This window comes from Bolinopsis microptera, chromosome 2 (genome assembly GCF_026151205.1).
Source record: "Bolinopsis microptera isolate Bmic1 chromosome 2, MBARI_Bmic_1.0, whole genome shotgun sequence".
Taxonomy (NCBI): domain Eukaryota; kingdom Metazoa; phylum Ctenophora; class Tentaculata; order Lobata; family Bolinopsidae; genus Bolinopsis; species Bolinopsis microptera.
The window spans coordinates 3,876,067-3,887,926 of NC_087073.1; the positions used below are offsets into that span (position 1 = coordinate 3,876,067).

Below are 11,860 nucleotides of genomic sequence, written 5' to 3' on the forward strand. Positions count from 1 at the left end.
CAGCTACCCTTGTCCGTGCCCTAAAAATAGTATTGTTTTGCTTGCTCTCCTTCCAGCTCTTGTTCCTGCTAACGTTCAAGCTATTGCTCCACTATGACAGATCGGTTTGACATTCAGATTGATGAACTGCTTTCCAATCGTGTTCCGGACAGTACAGTTAGAGTCAACAACTGGGCTCTAAACAAATTTAATTCTTCTAAAGTATAAATCCCTTGTCGAAATCGCCGGAGATAATTATAATCCATAAACACTTCACGCTCAGGGCTAAATAAATGTAATCCCTCAGCTGGCGCTTCGGGATTACATATTAACACAAAACTCGTGCGCTGCGCGCACTCGTATGTGTTTATCAGATCATCCCGCTAGCGCGGGATGATCTATTATATAAACCCTTTGCGTGGCGGGTTTATGTTATTATAATTAAGATCATTGCATTGGTGATTGGGACAAACTGCTTACTGCACAGATCTCTGATCTGCAAGTTGCAACCAAGACTGATCATGGGGACTAACTGATCTATCAAATTGCGCGGCTGTAGCAACTATAGCAGTAGCAGTAGCATGTGCGGCCCCGTGTCGTATTATAACAGTTCACAGTTACACTTGCACACCACGTTGACACACGCTGCAACCCCTTCTCTCGCCGGCCGGGGATGCTTAATCAACGGTGTCAAATAATTCAACGGGTGTCTACTACCTAAAAGTGCTTCTATACTTAAGTGCAGGATGATTTCTAATGGCTAAAAATTCATAATTTTATTTTTAACTCACAAAACGTCAACTATGAATCATAGTTGACTTCTAGGCAAAGTTAAATTTTAACTTAAACTTAAAGAATAATGTAAAAAACTATAAATATAATATGACACAATGCACAAAAACGTCAACTTTGTTCAGGGCCGTAATTCCGAATTTGAACTTGGGGGGATTGTATGATTGGTATTCTTGTCCTCAAACTATTGGTAATTAATCTTTTACGTCATGGGGGTGATTCGGAATCAGCGTCTAAAAATACACAGAACAAGATTACTTTTATACCTTCAGGGCCTTTTCACAAGAATTTTCTTAAAATTTGGGCGAGCGATTTAGTGGGAGCGCCGTGGAATGCATGAATGCCTTTTTTCCAGTCTCAGACCTCGGAAGTCGGAAGGATCCACTTCCATGAATTTGTATCGAATCTGAAATGAAATAGAGACTCAGTTATTGAATTACGAAGAGATTAATCCACTTTGATTTAGAAATTGCAGGAAAACCCCGCAAAAAATGTTTATTTTAAAGACAATACTGAGACAGTATTTAAAAAGACGGTGGAAATATAAAGGAAAGGGTGATCTGGTAGGGTTTGGTAATTTTGGAAATGGGAAGCTATTCCGCGCAAATGGTATCTTAATTCAGTAAGATAATCAAATTCACTGAAACTAAAGCATCTCTTCAGTCTTCTTCAGCCCAGCAAATATGAAATACTGAGAATCGTGATCGTAGTAGGAACACAAATTTTTTCTAAGGATCAATTAGGTACCTGCATAAAAGGCAAAATAAAATGAACAACTTCATATCTAAGATGTTTAGACATTGGCGGTAACTCTAAGTTTGAATTGACTATGTCCAGTCAAAAAAGAAACCGTTTGATTTTCTGCTGACGCCTGGTTGATTTGTTCTTCATCTTATCTCTTTGCATTATAAAGTTTAACTTTAAGCTGGTGATCACCCTAGTAGATATAAGTCAGATTATCTGACTTGCTTCTAAGTCTAAGTTCACAATTAGGCCCCCTCCATACAATATGGGCAACTGTTTGAGTGGTATCAATTCGGGTGGCTGCAATACTCTGCGTGGATGTCCTGACGTTGCCCATACGGCATACTTAACTGTCAGAATCCGGCTTCGAGTGGCACCGTAACATAACACGGCTGTGAACTTTAACGAAGGGTTCACTTCAAAAGCCGAAGCCTCTCTTTTGAGCGGGGTGAATCTTACCTCATTCTCTTCACTCTTGATGAATGGTCACCACGCTAACGCGTTCATTTGGCCCTAAACTTAAAACAACTTCATAGATCTAACTCTAAGGTGTCGTCCTGCCCATGACCTCGTACCCCAGGAACTTTGTCCTTATCATAAACTGACCATGCAGCTAATTTTTTTAGGACCCAAAATTGATACCGCAAAAATGAGTACCGCGAAAATATTTGGTTTTCCAGTAATCATTTTTTAATGATTTTACTAATTTATATCATTTTCCGTATTAAAACTAATGCTTATTTAATTAAATTTTAAAATTCTGATTTTTCAACTTTAATTACATTTACACACAAATTTTTTAATGTTTTTGCAGCTTTGAAGTCATAATCAACGATATTATTTCCGAACTCAAAAATGTAAATTGGTGGACGGTTAATTTAGTCTTATTTAATTTGGTTTACAACAATTTTAGTTAAAAATTTATTGTTACCTCGTCGCTTACCTTATTAATGTTATTTGTTGGCGGTCTTGCCAATATTATTATTTGATATTGAATTGCAGAATATTTGCCTATTTATCCCACACAATAGCATATTTATAAATTTTAAAGAATTTCTGTTACTATTTTAGTTAATTATAGCTTAGATAATTTTACAGTTTGAATATTTTAGCATATCTGCATTTATGTTTAGCATTAAACTTATTACAACGTTACAAATCTATAACATTTATTGAGGAAACGATGTAACAGAGTCGGTATCCGTATATTATGTTAATGTTGGCATGGGGCGGCATTTGGCAAGTCCCCATTCATCGTAGTCCGATAGTTTAACTGCATCCTAATATATATTGAATAACGCCAACTCTGGCCCTGATCTTAGTAATTTGGCATTTTTTAATTTCTTGATATCATCAACTAAACATAGCATGTAACACTTAATTAAGTAAATCAAATTAAGAAATTTTAACTTGAGACTTCAATCTTTAAGATAGTCAGCAACATTATGGAGAGAATGGGAAAATGTCCTCACAGAAAGAGCTCAGCTGGACAAGGTTTTAAGGAGACCAAAGAGACCAGGGACCCTGGAGAAAACTACATGGACTATTTGAAGGTAATTTAGATATTAAATTTAAAGTTGAGTCAAATAGTAGACATTTGAAAATTTAACTATTTGAAAAAAGTAGACACAACTATTTCATAATGACGAACTGAATGAATGTCCTTGTCTGTCTATAGACTATTAAACAGCCTTTTTTTCAGATAGACGAACTGCTAAAACTGCACGTGCGCCTGACTGATGGTCCGATCGCTCACGATGAGCATCTTTTTATCAGCATCCACCAAAGCAAGTCATATCATTGGGCTTTAGTGGCTTTAGTGAGACTAATTTTGGCAACTCGCAAACCCAGTTTTGCTAGCAACTTTTGACACTTCTGGATTCCAGACTAATCCAATTTTTCCCAGATTTTGAAGTGTGGTTTCAGCAGATTCTCTTTGAACTAGAATCCATCAAAAGGCTGCTGAAAGAACCAAAGGTTTGGATTTTAATGGCATGAAATTTATGTAGAAGTAGTTAATGACTAATAATTGACTTAGATTATGGCTCCAAATTGGGACATAACAGTTTTTTTAAACCGCAACATTTTTAGGTCTGCGAGAAGTACCAACAGCTCATTTTTCAAAGGCTAGTTCGAGTAAATTGTATCTTCAGAATCATGATCCAACAATTCGAGGTATGCGAATGAATGTTCTTCTTTCTTTATAATCTCGTAGTTAAATTCCTTGAATCCGATGATATGATGATGCTCAATAATATTATTTGCTGAATAAGGGAGCGTCGACATATTACTTCGGCAGCCGAAGGGAAGGAAATTCGATTGGGGGTCTGGCAAATACTGACGTTATTTAGGGGAGGAGGGGGAATGGCCAACAACTTACTAACGTAATGTTGTAATATGTAAAGTGTGAACGCTCCCTAGTCCCTAAGATCGAAAAAGATGTCGTCTTTATTCGTAATTGGGAGTACAATTCTTAGAGACTAATTGTAATAACCAATTGTTCATAGCTACTATTCACCAATTATCCAAATTTAATTTCATCACAACTTAATTATTTTCGTCTCAGGTGCTCGAAACGATGAGTTGTATCAACTTCATGTCCTTTAGAGAAGTATTTCAAGGTGGAGCTAGCGGTTTTCAAAGCACACAGTTCCGCTTACTTGAACAAATTCTGGGAATCAAAGAGGTGTGTATTCCGGCCACATTCCGACTAATGTCCAAAGGAGTATTTAAGAACTTAGATCATAAGTTCTTGGAATTATAATTTTGTGAATATGTAAACATTGTCTTACATTCAGAAACAACGAACATGCACATTTCTGAACTCCTACAACGAGAAGTTAACTGAGGAGCAGAGACAGGAGATTGAAGATCACCAGGACGACCAAGATCTCTGTACTTTGTAAGTGTTCATTTCCAGTTACATTCGAATAACAATGTAATTCGAAATGTTATTAACAATAAATGAAAAATATGCCAGCTTTCAATCGAGTAGTACCATATCCTGACATATCCTGACATATCCTGGCATATCCTGACATATCCTGACATATCCTGACATATTCTGACATATCCTGGCATATCCTAACATATTTTGACATATCCTGACATATCCTGACATATCCTGACATATCCTGGCATATCCTGACATATCCTGACATATCCTGACATATTTTGACTACTTTCAGGATAGACGGATGGTTGTCAAGAACTCCAGGGCTCCAACACTTTCTTATCTCATACAAAAACGCTGTTGAAGGTGTCATCAATGATTTTTATCTTAAAGCCAAGGTTAGTGTCAACATAAAACATCTATTGAACACGTATTTTGTGATACAGTAAATTTCGAGCTCTTCGAGGTTAATTAACAATTACATTTACTTCATTATTGCTGGGTTTTAAACAAATTTTTAAATGCAAGGATTTGAAGTAGTTTGTTGTTTCTGATTTTGGTGGTCATAATGAGAATGGTCCTTTAAGTTTCAAGTTTTGTATGATGTAGGCGTATAATAAAAAGTTTATAAAGTTACTTCTAACTGCTTAGTGCTTTCATATGGAAAAATTAATAACTCTCATTAAATCATGTTTTCTGACAGGTTTTAGAACACATTGATCACGCTAAAAGTGGAATATTCGAGTCAAAAGCGAAACAATTAGAAAAAGATTGTGCATCATCTTTGACCAAGAAAAATATGAGGTAACATTAGGAAAAACGACAGATTTTTTACTTTCAGTGAATGCAATAAAATTAAGTTTCTACTTCTAGCCAGGGCTTGTAACAAATGATTTGTGATCGTGTTATTCTATCTTTGAATAACGTGTAACTGTACATATATTATTATATTATATTTCTTGCAGAATGGTGGTCGAATCCACGGGAGAAAGCTGTCTTACCGCGCTTTCATGGGAGCCCTTATGATCAACTGCTATTCTTCAGAGCCTAGATTTACTGTCCCTTACGAAATCATCAAGAACCTCATGGATATGGACACATTCTTGACGAAATTTAGATGTAAGTATTCTGAGTTCCGACCAGATTCGAAATTATGAGCTTTTATTCTATGTATCAGGTTACTAAACCAACGTATCTATCATTATACTCACAGATATTAATACAATATTGTTCAGAAATTATTGCTAATAATAATGCGAATGTTTCACAGTTGGACACGCCATGATGGTTAAAAGGATGATCGGAGGACGACCAGGAACCGGAGGAAGCGGGGGCTATAATTATCTCCGCTCAACTGTCAGGTTACTAGCCACATCATATTTACACAACCTTTATTTTTAAACCTTAACTATAGCCACATCATATATACACAACCTTGGTAATGGTGGATGAGATCGAGGAATTATTTTTAGATTTAAGGTTCTTATTATTCTTAATAGAAGTGATCATGATTTACCACACAATTTTTGGAAGTCATAGTCCAATGTATTTTATAATCGAATAATTGCCAGCAGCCAGACATTGCGTGGCTTGACACGTGAGCAGCACGTGTGACGTGGTGTCCCGTTCTGGGCCGCGAAAATTAGTCGAGGACGGAACGTTGGACAATTATATAATGCTTATCATTCATTTATTTTCAGTGATAGATACATGCCGTTCATAGACCTGTTCGAGGTAGCGACCTACCTAATAGCACCACAAAAGCTTCCGCGCTTAGCATCCGACGTGCTCGTCGAGATCTCAAAGGTCTATAGATCAGATAGTTCAGATAAATTGGACTCTCAATTAACTGACTCCACCTCCGTGGACCTAAACTCCATCTCCGCGGACTCAGACTCCACTTCTGCGGACTCTGACATTAAGTTGAATTCTATTCTTATCGATTTTAACGGGTGATACTCGTCGACGAGTCCTTAACTCGGCGCGCGTCCTGGTTATAAACCTACAAGTACAATATCGATTAAGCACCTTACACATAATGCATAAAAACAATGAAACTGAGGATTCTATAGTTACAGTAACGGTTATAAACAAAAATTAGACGTGCTGCGCTCATGTCTTGTTGCGCAATGAATTACTGGGCCGCCCAGCCAACAATGCTTCTCACAAGATCGGCGAGATTCACCACTGTGAAGGATTGACATCGTGAATTTCAAGCTCATGTCTCACTCTCATGACGTTTGTTTTAACTTTTTTGAATTTGCTAGTTCACGATTAGGTTAACGGTGATACTCGTAAAATATTTGTTTCAAATATTATCAGGACCGTCGACGAGTCCAACTCGGCGCGCGTCCTGGTAGTGGTAGGTTATGTCTATGAACGTACAAACGATTAGGTACTGCTCTAGATCTAACATTTTTAACGATTTTGTTTTGTTTAACCTTTTATAAAAGTTGTTATTTTTTGAGGATAGTTGAGGAGAACTTGTAGTTGTATGCGACTTATGCATTGTATATTCAAATAATTTTGAATTATTATTATTTTTTAAAGTTAATTTTACACTTTTGCAGTCTGCATGGTTTTTAAAACCAAAAAAAAAAATTTAAAAACTGTTAAAGGGGGCCAAACTATTAAAAGGGTAAATCAAAAAAATTTTTAAAATTTTTTTCCCAACCCCCCGTTTTTTTCAAAACCAAAAATCAAAAAACCAAAAAAACCCCCCCCCCCCAAACCCCCCCCCCCCCCCCCCCCCCCCCCAAATTTAACCCCCAAAAATTTTTGGGGAACCCCCCTAAAAAAATAAAACCCCCTTTAAGAAAAATGAAAACATTATAAACAAAATTTTTTTAAAAAAGAAAATTTTGATTAATGTTTTAAACAAAAAAAATTTTGGGCCCCCCCCTTTTTTAAAATTTTTGAAAATCGTAAAAAATTTTAAAAAATTTTTTGAAACCCCCCTTTTGGGCGGATTGTTATTAACACCCCTAATGGTATTATAATTTAATCAATAGACTATTTTATCTGAAAAGGGCCCCCCACTACTTAGGACGTCCCCCCCCCCCAAAAATGGGGGAGGGGGGGGGTTTTTGATTTTTTTCGGACAAGTCCGGACCGGGGGGGAGGGGGGTGTTTTTTCTGAAAATCCGGAAAAATTTTGGCAAAATTACAAAAAAAAAGTCCCATTTAAAAATTTCAACTCTTTGACACTAATTACTCCTGTTTTTTTAGATCCCCGGGTATTTTGAAGAGTATTTTAAATTTAACTGTGCTAAACTTGTTCGAAGAAATTTTTTTTATTTCCTATTTTAAAATAAAACAAACAAAATTTTTATTAACAAAAAAATTTTTGAGTTGGTTTTATTTGTACTCTTAAAATACGGAAATCCGGACCCCCCCCAGTGGCAGGGGAGGGGGGGGGGGTTTTTGAAAATTCGGGGACCACCCTAAAATTTAAGAGAAAAAAGGGCCCAAAAAAATGATTTTTTAAGAGAAAAAAATGGCCCCCCGACATCAAATAACCCCCACAACCCCCTGTTTTAAATGTGCCCCCTGGCTTAAGTTTTTTAAAAAAATGCCCCCCCGGGCCCCCCTTTAAAAACAAAAAAAATTTTTTTCCTTAAAGGGGGAAAAATTTAAAAATTAATTATTTTATAGGGTTTTTATATTAATTTTTTTTATGTTTCCCTCGGGGGGAACCAAAAAAGGGGAGCAATTTTTTGGTTAATTTTTGGGTAGGATCCTAAAAACCCCCTGGGGAAAAAATTAAAAAAAACTTTTTTACAATCGTTTTCAAAAAAATCAAAACAAAATAAATTACTTTAAAAAAATTTTTTTTGGAAAAATTCAAATTAAAACAAAAAAGGGGGAAAAGCCCTTTGGGCCCTTAAAAATTTAAAATTTCAAATCATATTTTTAAACTTCAACTCAGTTAAAAAAGAGGGGGAAAAGGCCCCTATTTTAAAAATTAATTGGTTGCGGGGGTTTTTAAACCCAACAAAGATCCCCCGAGCAAATGAAAAAAAAAACCCAAAATCGGGTTTAAAATAAATTTTTTGGGGTCCCCCCAATTCCCCAAAATTGAATTTTAGCATCCAAACCGATTAAACAAAAATAAAATTAGGGAAAAAAAATTTTGGGGGAAATTTTCCCCCATTTTTTTTATTTTCGGATGGTTTTGGCCCAACCCTTCCACCCCAACTATTTAAAGGGTTTTTGGGTTTTTCCCCCTAATTAACACAGCCCCCTTTTCACCCTAATGTATCTAAAGAAAAAAAATTATTTTTCCCTCATCAATTTTTTCCCCATTCCCCAAACCAGCCCCAACCCTTTTTAAAATCATTTGTTTAAACCCAAAAAATTTTTTCCCAGTTTGGGGAAGTTCCCCAAAAAATCAAAAAAGGGTTGGGGAAAAACTCCCCAACCCCTTTTAACGTCCCCCCCCCACCCCATCTTTAAAAAATAAAACAAAAGCCCCAAAAATTCTTTTTTTATCAATACAAAAAAAAAAGCAAAAAGGGGTAAAAAAAATCTAAAAAAATCACAAAAAATGAAGAAAAACCCAGGGAAACCCTTAAAAAATTACTCCCAATCGATACAAATAACAAAATTATAGGGCCCGGGTTTGAGGGATTTAAAAAATAGGTTTTTCTCAAAAAGGGGTTTTGAAATTTGTTTTTTTAAACCCAAATTTTTTTTTTAAAAACCCTTAATTTTTTTGTTTTAGATAAACCCCTAAAAAAATTTTTTTTGGATTTTTTTACCCCCTTATTTCCCCCCCTTTTTAACCACAAACCCCAAAAATAATTACCAAAATTTCCCCCAAATTTCCCCGGGAAAATTACACCAAAAATAGCAAATTTTTGTTTCTAAAATTCCTTTAAAAATCGCCCCCAAAAAAGTAACCATCTTTTAAATTCCCCCCCTTCCCAAAATTTCCCCCCCCTAAAAACCCACCCGGGCCCCTTTTTTAAAGGGTTTAACGAAAAAATAAAAAAACCCCAAAAACCCACTTTTTTTAAAAAACTCTTTTGGGACATTTTACCCTTTCCCCGGGCCCCCTTTTAAAAAATTTTCCCCAAAGGTTTTTCCCCCCCAACCCCCCGGTAACTACAGAGAAAAAAGGTTTTTTATTTTACTCAAAATTAAAGTCCGGAGATCAATTGCCCGGGGAAAAATGCAAAAATAACAAAAAATTTTAAATTTTTTTTCCCTTTTTTCGTAAAAAAAAAGAAAATTTTAAACCACATGAAACCCAATCGCCCCCTTTTGTTTGCCACCCCCTTGATTTTTAAAGGGGTTTTGGGTTTTTGGGGTCCCCTTTTAAAAACCGCCCCAAAGGGAAAGCCCCCCTACTGTTTAACACCCTGGGGGACCTATCGGGGTTCAACCTTTGGAATTTTTCCCGGGCCCAATTTGTCCAAAGAAATTGTGAAAATTTGGAAATTGAATTGTTAATTGGATTGGGATCACAGGCCGGAAACTTAGAATTCGGACATTCTAAGTTAACTCCATCGCACATTTGTGTATTTGGAGGATAATATCTAGTTAATTCTATTTAACGAATAACACATTTTTGAAGATTATAAACTGTCGATGATCGATGATAAAATGAAACCTGTTATCAAATCCACATGTGAAGAGATTAGCCGCGTTGTCCTCGCTCGCCCAAGTTGCGCTACAGACCATCCGTTGATGTCCTGGTTGAGACCGCCGGGGTAATCTAGCCAAATATGTACCCTGAAATGAAATGGCATGACTATCAGCAGACTGGAGAATAAAGTCTATTACTGAATGCTGATACCCATATCACGGACTATGGACTACAAGCTATACGGCCGGGGGAACTGATTAAATTAAATTGATCAATCGCGCCGCGCGCACATAACGCGCGCAGGTGTTGCGCTACTGTCAATGAAGGATTATACTTGGCGTGCTCCGCGATATTGATGTTGAGTACCATTTGTGTCCCACTCTTGCACAGTGGAACACTTGCATATTAGAGTATTTAATAATTCATAATTGATTAATACTGGAAACATCTGCCTGCTGCCAGGTGGCTTATTTATTTAAAAATTATCACGAGCTCTTTTTATAGAAATATCTGAATTTCCTGAAACATTACATGTGATAAAGATTTCGTTGATGAAGTCAAGCAGTCAACAACCCCGCTAAGGTTTACGAACGGAAATGGGCGTTACTTTGACGTAATGCCTGTTTACTCCGTGCAACATTTGACAGCTTTTAAATTGCTGTCATGCGTCAGCGGATTCTCCCGTCGCCCGAGTTCAGTCATAGTCCTGTCATCAGTGACATGACCAAAGTGTGACCATATTAGGATGTAAACAGAACGGTACAGAACGGTACAGAACGGTACAGAACGGTACAGAACAGTTAACAGCGGTAGACGCCGAACAGGTCATACTTGCTGCTACTCAACTTACACAAGAGCGAGGATAATTTATACATTATCAATATTTATACATTATCAATTATTATAATTCTTGGTCAGAAGTAACGTGAGTGTCACCCAGTTTGACGACAAGCCCCCTCCTAACAAAATATGTTGGACGATTTGAACACAATTAGCGCCTGGGGAACCAAATAAAATATACATTAACGAAAATATGCATATATGAAAATACCGAAATTAAATGAATCGAGGCTACCTTGTGACAATTACTGGCCTAATATTAATTACAGATTCACCGCGGAGTTTGGGAAAGGAAACAACCGCAGTAAATCAAGGTTTGCGGTATATCATTATCACGGTTTTGTTTTGTTCACATTATAAATCAAGAGGCTTGCATATAATGAACATATTGACACGGGTGCAGAGTTGAGTCTGTACGGAACCTAGTAGTTTCAGATCCTTGTTTAACTTGCCGTACAGCAAGGTCGTCCACTACTTTAGCCCGGCGAGGCACATAACTCCCTCTACAACTCCATGACAAATGTTTCATATATACTAGCCGAGTTCACAAGATATATCCTTGTGTTTGAGAAGAGCTCGTTAGAACTGCTTCCTTTCCCTTCAGTATCCCACAGTCTCTCGAGTTTCGTAACTGCCAGAGAACTCTCTTAAACAATTACTAGACTCGGTGATTATAAATCAAGAGGCTTGCATATAATGAACATATTGACACGGGTGCAGAGTTGAGTCTGTACGGAACCTAGTAGTTTCAGATCCTTGTTTAACTTGCCGTACAGCAAGGTCATCCACTACTTTAGCCCGGCGAGGCACATAACTCCCTCTACAACTCCATGACAAATGTTTCATATATTATGCATGTGAAGCCTTGTTTGAGGAAAGGAAACGTCCACGTTGAATCGGGGTTTGCGGTAAAGTGGGGTTTGGACCAGCATTTTTATTGTTCGTTTATAAAGGGTCCTCCCCAAAGGGAGGTGAGCCTAGCCCCGAGGTACTGCAATACGGGGAAGACTCGTGGTCTGGCT

At 37.0% G+C, this 11,860-nt stretch overlaps 2 protein-coding genes across 2 annotated transcripts in view; one reads left to right on the top strand and one right to left on the bottom strand.

Moving 5' to 3' along the window:
* The window catches only part of LOC134812033 (ras-related protein Rab-8-like), a 50,582-nt gene that overhangs the window by 21,115 nt on the left and 17,607 nt on the right, over positions 1 to 11,860 (bottom strand). The window lies entirely within an intron of this gene.
* LOC134826711 (tryptophan 2,3-dioxygenase B-like) lies at positions 2,946 to 6,688 on the top strand. Its single transcript, XM_063839200.1, has 12 exons — positions 2,946 to 3,068; positions 3,218 to 3,302; positions 3,422 to 3,492; positions 3,607 to 3,690; positions 4,082 to 4,201; positions 4,314 to 4,417; positions 4,704 to 4,806; positions 5,112 to 5,212; positions 5,250 to 5,286; positions 5,374 to 5,527; positions 5,679 to 5,769; positions 6,109 to 6,688. Exons 1-12 carry the CDS (start codon positions 2,961 to 2,963, stop codon positions 6,362 to 6,364), a joined length of 1,314 nt encoding a protein of 437 aa, XP_063695270.1. The 5' UTR covers positions 2,946 to 2,960; the 3' UTR covers positions 6,365 to 6,688.

Excerpts from the sequence above, each read along its gene's own strand:
- LOC134826711 (XM_063839200.1), top strand. The coding sequence starts at position 2,961 with ATGGAGAGAATGGGAAAATGTCCTCACAGAAAGAGCTCAGCTGGACAA. Across the intron at positions 3,303-3,421 it reads TTTTATCAGCATCCACCAAA|ATTTTGAAGTGTGGTTTCAG; the intron begins GCAAGTCATATC and ends AATTTTTCCCAG. Across the intron at positions 5,770-6,108 it reads TATCTCCGCTCAACTGTCAG|TGATAGATACATGCCGTTCA; the intron begins GTTACTAGCCAC and ends ATTTATTTTCAG.